Source organism: Pseudorca crassidens, chromosome 8 (genome assembly GCF_039906515.1).
Source record: "Pseudorca crassidens isolate mPseCra1 chromosome 8, mPseCra1.hap1, whole genome shotgun sequence".
In the NCBI taxonomy this organism is placed as follows: domain Eukaryota; kingdom Metazoa; phylum Chordata; class Mammalia; order Artiodactyla; family Delphinidae; genus Pseudorca; species Pseudorca crassidens.
The window spans coordinates 31,800,555-31,814,971 of NC_090303.1; the positions used below are offsets into that span (position 1 = coordinate 31,800,555).

A 14,417-nucleotide genomic window follows, 5' to 3' on the forward strand; every position below is an offset into this window, starting at 1 on the left:
AATGTTTTATAAGGGTACCACTGAAAGTACTGAAAGATCAAACATGTTAACATATAGGTGTTTGATTTTATAGTTAGATGTTTGTACTGTTTTGTAGAGTATGTAAGATTTTAATGGCTTTAGGATCTTTTTGGTATTATGCTTCAAGGGAAATTAAATATTTGTTATTTTATCCTAATTTTCAGGTAAAGAAGATACTCCCTCATTACTTGGTCTCTGTGGGTCTCTAACATCAGTGGCAAGTTACAAATCTCTAACAAGCCTAAAATCTAATGACTACCTTGCAAGTCCTACAACAGAGATGACAAGTCCAGGTCTAACTCCATCCTGAAAAATTTTATGTAAAAGCCAAAAGTTTTTATGTTGCAAATGTTCTATTTATGTAAGTTTGACTGCTGGGAAAACATCTGGAATTTTATATTGCTCTGGCACATGTCTGGAATTCTGTCGCTTATATTAGAGAATTCAGTCCACTCCATGTAAACTTCTAAGTGAAAACAAAATGACTCTGCCACTTTTCATTTTAAAATTCCTATATTTGTCACTGAGGAAGTTTAAAAATGAATAGGCTTGAAAAAAACTTTCAGAGATCCTCTAATCATCCATGGCAAATTGTACACATTTATTATTGAGCTGATTTTCATATATTTAAACGTGTCATAATTGCCAGAGACCGAGTTCAAGGTTTTATTCTAGAGACTTAAGCTAAGTATTTTCTTTTGCTCTTTTATTCAGTGATTAAATTTTCTAAGAATGAGTTACTTCATTTTTCATGAATTTCTTCCCAAGTTCTGATATTGAAATGCCTTGTCTTTAAAGTGAAGAGAAAGGTTCTTAGCTGCAGTTTCACAGTGGCTTATTCAGTTTTTCTTTATCATTTGGCATCAACCTAACATTCCACTTAACATTTTATACATTTTGTAGGATGTGTCGTTAGGCAGTTACTAAAGTTGTTAGGGTCACAGGGAAAGTGTTTTACAGTATTTTAGACCATTAAGGTAAAGTGAATACATTTCTTGTTTTTGTTTTTCCAAGATTTTCTTAAAAGTTTATCAATTTCAAAATTGATCAAATTTATGTCTCATAAACTGGAAACATTTAAAAATGTAGAACAGATTTTGAAAAAGTATTTTATCAGGAAAGAGTTCAAGTTCATTTAAGGATCTGAGAAGCTTTTAAAGTTAAGGATCAGTAGGCTAATCACCATACTTAACAATGTGTCTGACATCCAGTGCTGTTTTTCTGCCTCGTATGCAAGAATGAATTGTGTCATACATGCTTTACAGCTTCCGTCATTAATCATACCATAATCTCATTTTAAAATTGATGTTAATGTTAAAAGTTACTCCACTTCTACAGGTAAAAAATTATTTTTTTTTAAAAAGCCATGAACCATCTTTTAAATTTTTGCAAATTTTGGAACTGTTCATTTGTCCCTAAAAATTCCACCATGTTGAAAGAGAAAATGTATGAAGTATATTTTCTGTAGTAAGTAATATGAGGAAAACATGATCAGCTGTGCCAAAGAAGTTTTTATACATTGTTTACATGAAGAGGCTACTACAGTACTTATTGGGGACTTCATATGCCATTTTTATTTGTTAACAAAACACTACATTCAAACTTAGTAACTTTGACATATAGAATGTTCCTCCTAAAATATTTGATTGAGAGGAGACAAGAAGCACTTGTTACAGTCATTCTTTGTATTAGAAATGTGGGAGTGTGGTGGTTCTCTGAAATATTTAGAGCTTTATGCTCATCATTTGGAATTTAAGATAATAAATAGTAACAAGGCTAGTCTTATATGTAAGACCATTCAAACAGGGTCATTTCAGGGACAAAGAAGCCCTGAAATCCCTTAAAATAAATTATCTTAGATGTACCAGAACATATTCAGAGCTTTATTCCTTTAGCTTGAGGCTTTAGTACTTGCAGTAATGCAAATATTGAGAAATGGTACCTTTCTTCTTAATTCTGTACACATTATTGTGAGTGAGAGGTATCTAAAGCAATTTGTAATCAGCCTGGGGGAACAGAAGGAAGGTTTAAATGAGGACAGTGGAAACCTTGGGAGGAGGGAATGAGAATGGTTAAGGAGGGGAACTTCAAAAATTTTAGGCTAGCCTTAAGCACTATTGCTGCTTTCCTAACAGCTATCAGAATGTTTAAATGCTTTCATTCATGGTCCACTCTCAAATGTCATTTATTATCCTTCAGTAATTAAAAAAAAAATCATTGTTAAATTTTTTCCATACATTTTTATAATATAGAAACACAAGGTTCCATAATTGATCAAGTTTTTCAGATTTGCCTAATGTGTATAATAACTTGTGCATCTTAACATGCTGCTAAATGCAGATTTAAACATGACATCTGAGGATAATGACTTTTTCTCCTTTCTTGGAGCTCTTGGTATAAAATTCATCTGCTAATGTGACTTCAGGTTTCTACACAGTTCATTTCACACTAGTTATAGAGGTAGTTTGTTAATGTTTGCATGAGGTATGTCTCAATCTCTAATTTTAGGTGGTAGTGTTTCTTGTTCACACACCCTCCCCTAAATAGAATGCTGAACTATATGCTACTATTTCCATGTGTATTTTGTTGCCTTGATGTACGACACTTGTTGCATGTATATTAAACATTTTGTACCATGCAGTAGCAGTCTTATTTTTTTCCTTGACAAAAAGTTACTTTATTCAAGATGTACAGTGAACTTTCGTTTCAACAAATGTGGTAAGTGTATATCAACACCTAAAATACTAATATGAAAATGGTTTCGGAGAAATCCTCATTTTGTATCAAATTAAATACGTTTTATTTTTTTTTTAAATGACATGATATGCTTTAAAGCTGACAACATCTTTTGAAGTGGTACAGTACAGTAGTGGTTTTGGCAGTGTTCTGATTTTATTATGTAACAACCATGTTTGTTTTCTCACCTGTAAAATGGAAACATCACCATCTTCTCAGCACCTGCCTGATGGCATCAGGATGTCAACATTAAATAAAATCATATGTATAAGTTGTTAAGCGGTAAGTACCAAATACAGACTACTATTAATTATGATTGACAGAAACCTTAAAAATCCAAGTAGACTCAGCTGGTTTTTATTTAAGTCATCTTTATTAGATTTACATACAAGTTTTCAAGTGGTTAAAAATGTTTCTCAAATTTACAACTTATGTAAATTCTTTGTTAAATTTCCTGCTGTTGGTTACAGTTTCTAGTTTTGATAAACTAATACATTGGATTACCTTGGAAATGTCACATGACTGCTTTGAACATCAGGGCTCCTTATTTTTAAACTAGTCCACTTTGCTCTTCTGTAAGCAAAGCTCCTTGTATTTTGCTTTAGCATTTTTTTTTCACTGATAGAAGATAAAATTATACCAATGTCACAGTGGTACCTTTTAAAAATATATTTTAATCCAAACCCAAACTTCTGTTTTTAAATAGATCACCTTATTATAAGTCCTATTTTTCATACTGCCAGTTATTTTTCTAAAACCCAACTAAAACCAAAGTTTCACTACACAGCACTTGGCCTTAACACGTGACACATTCTAGTGTTTTCTGTTCTATAGCTGTGCTAAACTGTGCTACTCTGTTTTCTTTCAGTTAAAAGAAAATACTGGTCTTGGGGGGAAAACAAAACAGAACACAACTGTAACTTCTAAAGCTGTGCCAAAAATACTTACTTGGCTCCCTGTTGCTTCTTGTTCCTCCTTTGGCGGACAAGGCCCCTTGGACTCCATCTCCAATCTTATCTCCTACCTCATGGCCATGTATACTCTCCGCTCAAGCCACTGGTGCTAAATACCACTGCCTGATTGAAGACTCCCAACCTCCAGGTATGTTTAATTGGATCGCATGTCCTAATCTTAGAAGCATCTCCTGACCAGTCCCTCCACCACAGGCTGAGGGGAGAATTCTTCAGCTTTTCCATCACTCCTTTTGTATACTTGTAGCAATCACAGCTGAAACCTGAAGGCCAGTGAGAGTATCTGAAATGTCATCTTATCTCCAGTGCTTTTTATACTGCCTACCACATAAAAGGTCTCAGTAAGTGCTGAATGATAGATTAAAATATAACAGCAGTAATTTATTTTTAAAAGTTCATTTTGGAAAAAAAATTTCAAGTGATACACTAAACTTTCCCACATCCCTGTAATTTGTGCCCCAGAAAAAAAGAGGTTAGGATTTAAAGTAGTCAAATGTGGCTAAATAAGCATAGTGAATAGTCTTCCTAGAAATAAAAGAAAATTTTACTTTAATTCTATATTACTTTTTTAAAAAGTCAAACGTGTATTATATGAAAGGTAGCAAACATGTAATACTTGCATAAGACATTTTTCTTAAAAGATTTAAATGTGTAGGTTAGAAATTAACATTAACAGAATGAAACTGTTTCCTTTCAGAAACATTACCAAGGACACAATTTGTAACCAAATGCTTTTCAGTTGGTACTGTTAATGCTTCTGGACCACTTAAGTATAGAGAAAGCTTCAGTTCAGCCTTCATTTCATTCAGATACATTGCATGTAATGTATGTTAGAAAAACTGTAGGGAATTAGATTTATTTAAGTTATTCTAGTCATAAAGTAAGAATTTTTCACAACTGCAGTCAGTAGTGGGGTGGGGGGAGGATGAAAATTTCCCTTCCGTTGTTTATAAGTGACATTAAGTTGAAATACGTGACCGCTTTTTTGAAAGCATTTCAAAACCTAAATTTTTCTGCCTTTTTCTACCAGTTATCAAAAAGAAGCCTAGCAGAACCAAGGTAAATTTAAATTTAATACTGTTAAACATCAGTGTTCAAGATAAACTTTCATGTGTGTGTGTTTTTTATGTATATGTGTGTAGTATAGCATTAACATAATGATTTTATATGAAAATATTTAGCTAGAAGCACAGTGATATTTTAAGAAAGCACAAAATATTTTAATGAAAATATAAGTCAAAGTTATAAATATATTTTTATGGATATATATGTTGCAAACTTAAGGTAACACAGGATAAAATAAACACAAAAGGTTAAAGACAAACCCTACAGAGTTTATTTCTGGTGAAACATAAACAGTTTTCTGCTATATTAGAAAATAACATTAATTCCTCTACCAACACTAGAGATTTGGCACTTAAATATATTACTCTATTTTAGGGAAAAAAATGCTTCACATTTTCATAAAATTCACAGAGACTGCAATAAAGTGCTTTTTCTCCCAGGATACAGATCCTGAGAAAAACAAAAATATTAAAAAAGAATATTGTTTCCTGTCTTGAAATCATATCCTTTTTATTTCGTTCTTACATTCATTAAATTATTTAGGCATTAGCATCCAGTGACCAAAAGCTCTTTCTTCAAGGAAACTGCTGCCTGTTTAGTTCTTGGTCTAGCATACTAATGTGAGATGTGTAAAATCAAGGGACATTTTGGAAATACTCTGTGACTGATACTGTAGTAATAGTCTCAATTTTGCTAGAACAAGCCAATAGAAATGACCTAGAGAACTCCACAAATGGTAATATTTACATTACAGGACAGCTGAAACCTGTGCTGACAGAGCATTTTTACTGGTCTGAATATAATGTGGTTTTCCACTGTACACCCAAGTTTGACTGAAGTGAACATCTGATACAGGCAGTAAAAGCTCCCTCTCTCTTGCAGAGACAGTAGATAATACAGGGTCTTCAGTCATCAAGAACAGCAGCATATCATACAAATTAGTATATTTTTGGTTCATGAAGATAAAATAACCATACACCTCTGATCAGAAAAATCCTAATATTCATGAGGCCTTAGAACAGTAACAAGGTAAAAAAACAAAATACCAAATGCATGTGAATTTAAAAAAATAATAGGTAATATGTGGTATATGTGAATAATGTTATCTGAAGACTGCCTTCCATTATCTACTTTGCTGAAATACTTAAATATCTATGTCCGTGATTTAAATTGTATAAAAGATTTGCGAATTTTTCTTTTAGACTCTCTACATCATTCAGCACACAATTCAAAATGTTCTGTTGTCTCTGACACACTCCCAATAGGATTAACTTAAACCAAGATTTGTATCAAACTCTGAGATTATTGCTTTCAGTGTAGGATAATTCTTCGTTTCTTTACAAGAATGCTCAATGGTTATGATTTCTGGATTTTTTCAAAATCTCAAAAATTAGGATAAAAAATTTATTTAAAAATTAGGATTATGATTTAAATGCAAAGTAGAAATTTTATTCATTTAAATTATAGATAAGAAAGATATAAAACCACTGTAAGATAATGGTGAAAAAAAGCTCTTCTCTAAGATTCTCCATTTTATTATTTGGCCATGGTTGTTATTTCAGGTTGAAATAGCATCTCTAGTATTGCTGTCTTCGAGCATTTTGTTTCTGGAAAAAAGACTTCGCAAATTCATATGTACTGATCATAACAGCACAAGCAGGAGCAATTTTAATTAAACGAGGAATTAGGCCTGAAAGAGAACAGAAAAAATTCACAACAAATTTTACCTTATTTTTTTAAATGTAACTTATTTGGTTTCGTTCTGATGATAGTTATCAAAGTAAGTGAAGTGATATATGAAATACTGTCCCATAAACTGTTGTCAAAGAAGAAGCCGAACTGCTCACTCCTCACCTCCCTAGAAATATCAATAGTAAATCTACTGTTACTTAACATTTTTAAACTTTTATAGCAAAGATATTTAGGAGGAAATAGTAAATGTGAAATATTTTCAGTTATTTCCTACTGAAAGGTAATTTAGGAAGGTGATAGATTTAAAGGTAAAAGTAATCATTTTAGTCAATGGTTTGATAAAGGAAATATTTTTACCTGTAAATAATCCGGAAAATCCATTCTTAGCAACAATGTTCTTCATTATAGCCCACGTTGACATTTGCAAAGGCATAGAAACTGTTAAAATAAAGAAATGATGCTATAATAAATTACCACTTAATTTCTAATACAGATAATACACATAAAAGAGTGTTTATGGCCTTTGTGGTATATCGTTTCACTATAGTAAGAACAGATCTGTTTACCTAAAGAGCTATTTTAAATCTTATTTTTAATAGTTGGATTCATTAAAAAGAAAAAATCATGAAGGCAATAAGTTTTAAGGTACACAGGACCAGATGCAGTCAAGGAGGAAAATACAGAAGACTTCTTCTGAATGGATGATGTCTGTTTCTTAAGCTTGGTGGTATGTATATCCTTTGTACTTTTTTCCACATCTTAACAATCTTTCTTTCATAATGAAAACTTTTAAAGATGTACAGAAATCTTCATGGGGTTCCCAAAGCCAAAGTAAAGCCCTGATAACCATTTTTCATGAATTTTTATTGCATACATTAAAAAAAAATTTTTTTCCCCAAAAAGAGGTTTTTTGAGGAAAACAGTTCATTCCTCTCTAGTGAGGTCCTGCTTTATTAAAACCTTTCTGAATACTAGATGAACCAGTCTTGAAATAAATTAAAGCAGCACTGTCTCCTCCAAAGGGAAGATTTTTCCTGTAACTAACAGTAACATCTCACTTATTTGCAATTACTCAAATATCTGGAACACAGTAAAAACTAATTTATGTATCTTTTGAAAACAACAAAAACAGATGTTACTGAAGTTCAAACATAAACCTCATGAACAAGCTGTTCATACATAAAGTTTGCTTACCTTCATTTTACACAACGATTACAAACATCTGGCTTAGCCCACAGACTACTAGATGCAACAGGTGAAAAAAGTCGGCCGAGAAGTAGGCATACTACCATGTGAAAACTGTGAAGCTGAAGATTTCAAAGTCGTGGTCTCAGACCACTGAATGTTGGGCAAACACTCCTAAGTGATCCTCACTAGCTTCTGAGAGCTGCATTATGAAACTCTACAGTAATCAATGTGTACAATGATGACAACTCTGTCATGAAGAAAGACTAAAGTGTGTATTATTAAGTATGCCTAGGAAAAGGAAAAATTAGAGAAAGATAGCTTTCAAAAACAGCTTTTTAGAATTTGCCACTTAATGAAGAGGGGCTCATTATCTCAAAATTTCTTTCATATAAAATATCAGATTCTCTGCCTATGAAGATAAATGAGGTCTTGTTGATTTACTTAAGAAGCTAAACTATCAATATAAATAGTGTAAGTATAAATATAGTAATTACATACACATTTTAAAACCAAGAACAAAATATTTATGACTAGAATTTAACTTTCTAAAAAAAGTCAATGACAAAAACTTTACAAGTTGGTAACTTATACTTCATGTTTAAATTATTTCATTTAAATTCTGGAAACAACTGGTAAAAGAAAGGAGGCCAAGTAGCTGGGTATTTCTAATCTTATAGAACTCAAGTCCCAGACTGGTCTCTATTTTAATAGGGTGAAATTAATGTAAAAGAGAAAGAACAGAAAGAGTTATCAACTGGAGGTAAGCCACTGCAGAGCTCTAACAGAACCTTGAAAGTATCTCCTGCCTAAAGATCCAACATCAAAGAGCTAATCCTACAGGTGATAAGCAACTTCTTACAGTGTAAGGAAACACCGTGATTATTAAATATTTCAAGCAGAGACAACAATAAAATAAACACTCATCTACTGACCATTCAAATTTATCAAATCCTAACAATTGTATGTTTCAGAAACAATCGAAGCCCCATTTCCAGTGGGCTTGCTATACTTTCTATAACAACGACAGACTGGATCTAGTAGAAGCAACTAACAGTATGCTTTTGTTCTAGAAGAAATTAGAGGTTATAAAGAAGTAGATGGGATAATAGGCAGAGAAAACACATCAAAAGAAGGGAAGCTAAAAAATCAACAACAACAACAAAATGTGTATGCATACGAATGAAACAAGATGCACTAAGAAAAAAGGTTTCCCAGTAATTGCCTATCCTTCATCCTGGTTTGCCTACATTTATTTCAAAGACTACTTACATAATTTAATCTTCTACATAGCAGGTATGAGACTTAACTCATGGCAGGCAAAATACATAGTCTTTAAGATTTCTTAAATTTTTTGTTTAGGTTTAGAGTATTTTTTTCTGGGTATTCCATTCTGACCGAGTATTAGTTTGAGTTAGATAAAGAGTAAGGTAACAAAGGAAAAAAAAAAGTCTTGTTTTCCCTATTTTAGATATTCCTAACTTAGTATCTGGAAAGAAAAAATTTTTCATGGCATCTTAAAAATGTTGTAAATTCATTACACTTACTTTTCCGACTGTCATACATCCAAAGTTGTGTCTGCTTTTGTGTTTTTACCACATCAAATGGCAAAGTTACAACAGCTGCAAACTAACAAAAAGTAAAACTGATTTAAATCTATTTTTCCTAAAGTATTTTAATATTCTAATTAGCACATTACTTAATAAGGATAGTAATAAAAATCACAGCTAAACTGAAACATAAAATGAAACCAGAGGTATTTTAAAAGAAGCTCTATTAAAGAAAACAGATATATGTCTTACATATTCCTCCCAAAATTCAGGAGTAAGTAAACAGTCTCAGAAAAGTTCCCCTATTCTCCTGAGGTCACACAACTATCAGTGGCAGAGTCAGAATTCCAACCAGACCTCTTTGACTCTGAAACCAGTATTCACATTTTCTGATGCTCCTGTGTGTTCCATTATTCCTTTTCTACATATGAAGGTATAATATTTTAAAGTGGAACTTCTCAAGTATCTAGTAAGCATTTAAAATTTTTCAACAAATGTTTTTAAAATAAATATAATTTAAAATTAAATTTAAATAAAGAAAATGTACTTTTAGTTCTATATACCTTTTCTTTATAGGTTTCAACATATTTATCAAATGTAGCTCACAAGTCACATTTTTTAAAACTTACCTCAAAATGAATCAATTTAACAATTATTTTCATAATGCCCTAATTAAGCAATGAAGGTTTTTTGAAATAATAAATTCCCTGAAGAATGTCTCATAATATTTGATACAACAATCATACAAAGTAAAACCTGGTCTCTATTTTTTGCTTCCCAACTCACATTTGGCCAATATGCTCATAAAATACCCTTTAAAATCATTATATTTATTTCACCTGTCAATGTTAAAAGATTTAAGTTCTTGAAATCAGTTTCAAAGATCTCAGGTAAGATAAAATCAATTATTGTGTCTCCATCTCCACAACCTAACACATACAGTTGTCCCTTAGTATCTGGGGGTATTGGTTACAGATACGCAAATCTGCAGATGCTCAAATCCCTTATATAAAATGGTGCAGTAGAGGCGGCCCTCCATATCTGCGGTTCTGCATCCGTGGATTCAACAATCAGGAATCGAATAGGTTGACTCTGCAGATGCAGAACCTCTGGATAGGGAGGGCCGACGGGAGTATCAAAGGTAGCAACAATGTGGTATGAGCCTGACACTTGGTAAAATGATATGGTTTAGGCTATTTTGTTTTCTGACAGAAAGCCTAGACATTGTCCCACTGATGTGCTTTTTCTGCTGTTATTTGATAACAGTCAAAAGGCAGCAATATTTTCTAAATCATTAAAATTTTTTAAAATAAATTTTCTATGTTAGGCAGAAGTAGTAGAATAGAGAACGTTCCTTCGTATTACTGGAAAGCTGGGACAACAGCCTATAGCCATTATTCAATGGCTATAGGATATATAGCCTTTTTTTTTTAAGATATAAAGCATTAAGTACAGAATTGGTTCTATAATTCCAACTGTTATGAATCTCTAAATATAAATAGTACTTGTTTTTCTTCATTCGTGCTGGATTAATATATAAATAAAATAAAATCAAGTTACTTTTAATCACCTCACAAATAAGAAAGATAATGAAAAGATTTTGCTGGTATTCTAACTACTTAAATTGCTAAAAAGAATTGCTCTTTTACCTCAATAGTTTTATACCCCACTAGGCTTAATTTGATAAGATCTCAGACCCGGGAATATTCACGTCTAAATTTTGAGCACAATCTCAGGGGCTTCCTTAGCCTAGGTTTTCTGACACAGTTACTCCAGTATTTTTCTGCAGGTCTCCATGACCTCACTATGCTCCTTCACTCTTGTTTTCATTTGGTTCCAATATGTCAGCACATCACTCTGTGTCATCACAAATTCATTTTCTAAGTATGTGGGTATAAGAAAGCTCTTTGTGAGCAAGATCATGGTGATGAGAATGTGCATAAAGGAAGTCCACTACACAGCTTTTCATTATGTGGAGGGGTGGCAAAAGGTGAACTCTCTACTACCCAAAAATGGTCATTTGAGATTTCTCCCTTCTGACTATAACTTTTATTAAAATTCTTTTAAGAGGTACTCAGCCAAAATGTTCCCAAAGAAACAGGAATTAGCAGCAAAGGATGAAATTCCTTCTATTCAATCCGATTATACATATGAGATGACACTCTATAAAATACTAACTAACCAGATCTACTGGCATTTAATGACCAAACTGCCAAATACCTTGTAAAGAATAAAGTACTATTTAAACTCTTACCATTATCACAACTGTCATCTAACAAATCCAGAAGATTCAGAAAAATATAATGTATTTGCATTTTAAAATATTTAATGGCTAGTAATTTATCTTCAAAATAGGGTAGTAAGTACTTATAAAAATTTTAAAGCACTGCAGCCCCAAAGTACTATCTCAATAGACATGAAATGCTACATAATATTTTGTTCTATTTTAGTAAGACAATTATCACTATTGTGGAATATTAACAACAAAAGAATAAACTTACAGAACCAGATAATGCCCCTGAAGTAAAGTTGATCATAAACGTCGGTTCACATAAACCAGATTTTGCACACAACCACTTCTTTAAAACTTCATAGTTATACCAGTACATTGCTGTAAAACAGAGAATGAGATGAACACATATTTTTAAATGTGGACTTTAAATAGTTAAGGAATACTGTATGTTAAAGGAAAGAGAATTCTAGTCTTGACACACCTTGCTTTCTGCTTAGACACATACTAGGTGAGATTTAAAAAAAAAAATTCTCAATTATATTCTAGTCGTCTTCTTATAAACAAAAAAACTATGCATCAGTAAAAAGTAGGACTTTAATTTCAAAACCTGACAAGGACAGGAGAGGAAAGGAAAAGTACAGTTCCATCTCATTCATGAACATTGATGTAAAAATCCTAAAAAATAAAAAATAATCAGCAACTGAAGCCAGACTATCTCATAAATGATCACATGCTATGACTAAATTGAGTTATCTGATGAATGCAAAGGCAGTAAACATAATAAGCACTTTAGATGCCATATACCACATTAACAGAATTGTATGATCATCTAAAAATGATGGAAAAGCATTTTATAAAATTCAGTACACTTTCATTTAAAGCAAATAAATGTCTTAGAAACCTAGGAATAAAAGGGAAATTCTCCAACTTGATAAAGGATATGCGTCAAGAACTTGTAGCAAAAATTATTAATGGTGAAACAACAGAACTATTCCCTTTAGAATGAGGAAAATGATAGGGATGCGACACTATCGCTGCTATTCAAAATTGTACTAGGCAGCACAGGAAGCACAGTATTCATAGAAAAAAAGCTGTAACTATTAAAAAATGAAGAAATAAAGTAGTTACAATTTACATATTATTGTCTACATAGAAAACGTAAAAGATAGGCAAATTAGAATCTATAAGAGTTTACAAGTAGCTGAATATAAGCTAACAGACAAGAATTGACGGTAACACTGCAGCAGCCACAAAGATTCAGACAGCTTTTTTTTAAATAGGTCTTTTAAAATAGGCACTGAAAGTTGTGGGTGAGTGGTACCTATAAATGAATGTTAGAAAAAGAGGTTATATATGTAACCTTTATAAAGAAAATTTTAAATCTCTACTAAAAGACTTTAAGAGTTATAAAGAAAAAGGACATTCCTACGGCAAAAACAAAAAAAGGTATCATGAAGATTTTTTTATTACGCACTTTAATTTAGAAGTACCGTACTGTTAGCACAGGGTTAAACAAATTGGCCAGTGAAACACATCCATGCATATATGAAACTTTGATACGACAGGTGACACAACAAATCCCGGCAGCAGGTGTGGTTATTCAATAAATGATGCCCAGATAACTATCCATACGAAGAGGAAATGAACACTTACTTCAGCCGTAATCCCTAATCAATTATGGATAAATAAATGGCCAGTGAAACATGTCCAGCCTCATTAATGAGCAGGGAAATATAAGTTAAAGTGAGATACCATTTTATATTACTAGGTAAACAAAAATTAAGAACTTTTGGCAATAAAAGTGCTGGTGAGGGTTTGAAATGAAGCAGCAGGAAGCTGGTGGTTGTGATCTGCACAATCACTTTAGAAAAGGGTTCGATATTACCACATAAAATTTAAAATGTGTATATTTACATGAACCAGCAAATCTAAAACTGAAGAGATTCTTACACCCATACACATTAAAAAAAAAATGTTCACAGCACTGTTTTCTCAGACATAAACACGAGTGAAAACAAAACAGTTACACATGAAAACCAAGAATGAATCTTACATTTTTGAGTAAAATAAGTTATAAACCTCAAAAATAGGCAAAAGTCACTAACATTATTTAGCAGTAATACATACATGGTAAAACTACTTTTTAGAAATCAAATAAACGATAAAAATTCAGTGTGAGTGGTTACCACTGAGGATGTAACAGTGGAGGTGGACGTATGTGGTTTCATGATTTTAAAAATTCAATATTCTAATTCATATATTGAAGTGATGACTTCACAGGTGTCCATTTTATTAGTGCACTGCATAATTTATATCTTCATTACTTTTAATGTATCAAATATAATTTAAAAAATGAAAAAGTATTGGTCTAGGAATTTATGATGTTTCTAAAAAGCATAACTGAACACAAAACGTTGAAGAAAAATACTAATGGAAAGGGAAAGATGCAGAGATGTGAATGACAGCCCAAGAAAAGGAGTAAGTCAAAGGGAAAAAGAAAGGAATGTTAATACAAGGGTTCTCAATAATTATTTCTTCCAGGTTTTATATTTTATTTTTTTAAGATATTTATTGGAGTATAATTGCTTTACAATGGTGTGTTAGTTTCTGCTGTATAACAAGGTGAATCAGCTATATGTATACATACATCCCCATAACCCCTCCCTCTTGCGTCTCTCTCCCACCCTCCCTATCCCACCTCTCTAGGTGGTCACAAAGCACCGAGCTGATCTCCCTGTGCCATGCAGCTGCTTCCCACTAGCTATCTATTTTACATCTGGTAGTGTATATGTGTCCATGCCACTCTCTCACTTCTTCCCAGCTCACCCTTCCCCCTCCCCGTGTCCTCAAGTCCACTCTCTACTTCTGCATCTTTATTCCTGTCCTGCCCCTAGGTTCTTCAGAACCATTTTTGTTTTAGATTCCATGTATGTGTGTTAGCACACAGTATTTGTTTTTCTCTTT

General features: G+C 32.4%; 2 protein-coding genes across 13 annotated transcripts in view; one reads left to right on the forward strand and one right to left on the reverse strand.

Moving 5' to 3' along the window:
* RUNDC3B (RUN domain containing 3B) overlaps positions 1-2,661 on the forward strand; it is a 147,525-nt gene extending 144,864 nt beyond the window's left edge. For all 6 annotated transcript variants that reach the window (XM_067746132.1, XM_067746130.1, XM_067746131.1 and 3 more), the window contains one exon: positions 186-2,661. In XM_067746132.1, the coding sequence (XP_067602233.1) occupies positions 186-331 (146 nt within the window). In that variant the 3' untranslated portion in view covers positions 332-2,661. The remainder of the gene's footprint in view (positions 1-185) is intronic.
* The window catches only part of SLC25A40 (solute carrier family 25 member 40), a 65,508-nt gene that overhangs the window by 4,099 nt on the left and 46,992 nt on the right, over positions 1-14,417 (reverse strand). For 6 of the 7 annotated variants that reach the window (XM_067746140.1, XM_067746142.1, XM_067746137.1 and 3 more), the window contains 4 exons: positions 11,722-11,831; positions 9,218-9,299; positions 6,843-6,923; positions 5,287-6,483 (listed from right to left, as the gene is read on the reverse strand). In XM_067746140.1, coding sequence (XP_067602241.1) covers positions 6,371-6,483; positions 6,843-6,923; positions 9,218-9,299; positions 11,722-11,831 — 386 coding nt within the window. In that variant the 3' untranslated portion in view covers positions 5,287-6,370. Of the gene's footprint in view, positions 1-5,286; positions 6,484-6,842; positions 6,924-9,217; positions 9,300-11,721; positions 11,832-14,417 lie in introns of those variants that run through there. The other variant, XM_067746143.1, reaches the window with a different exon arrangement.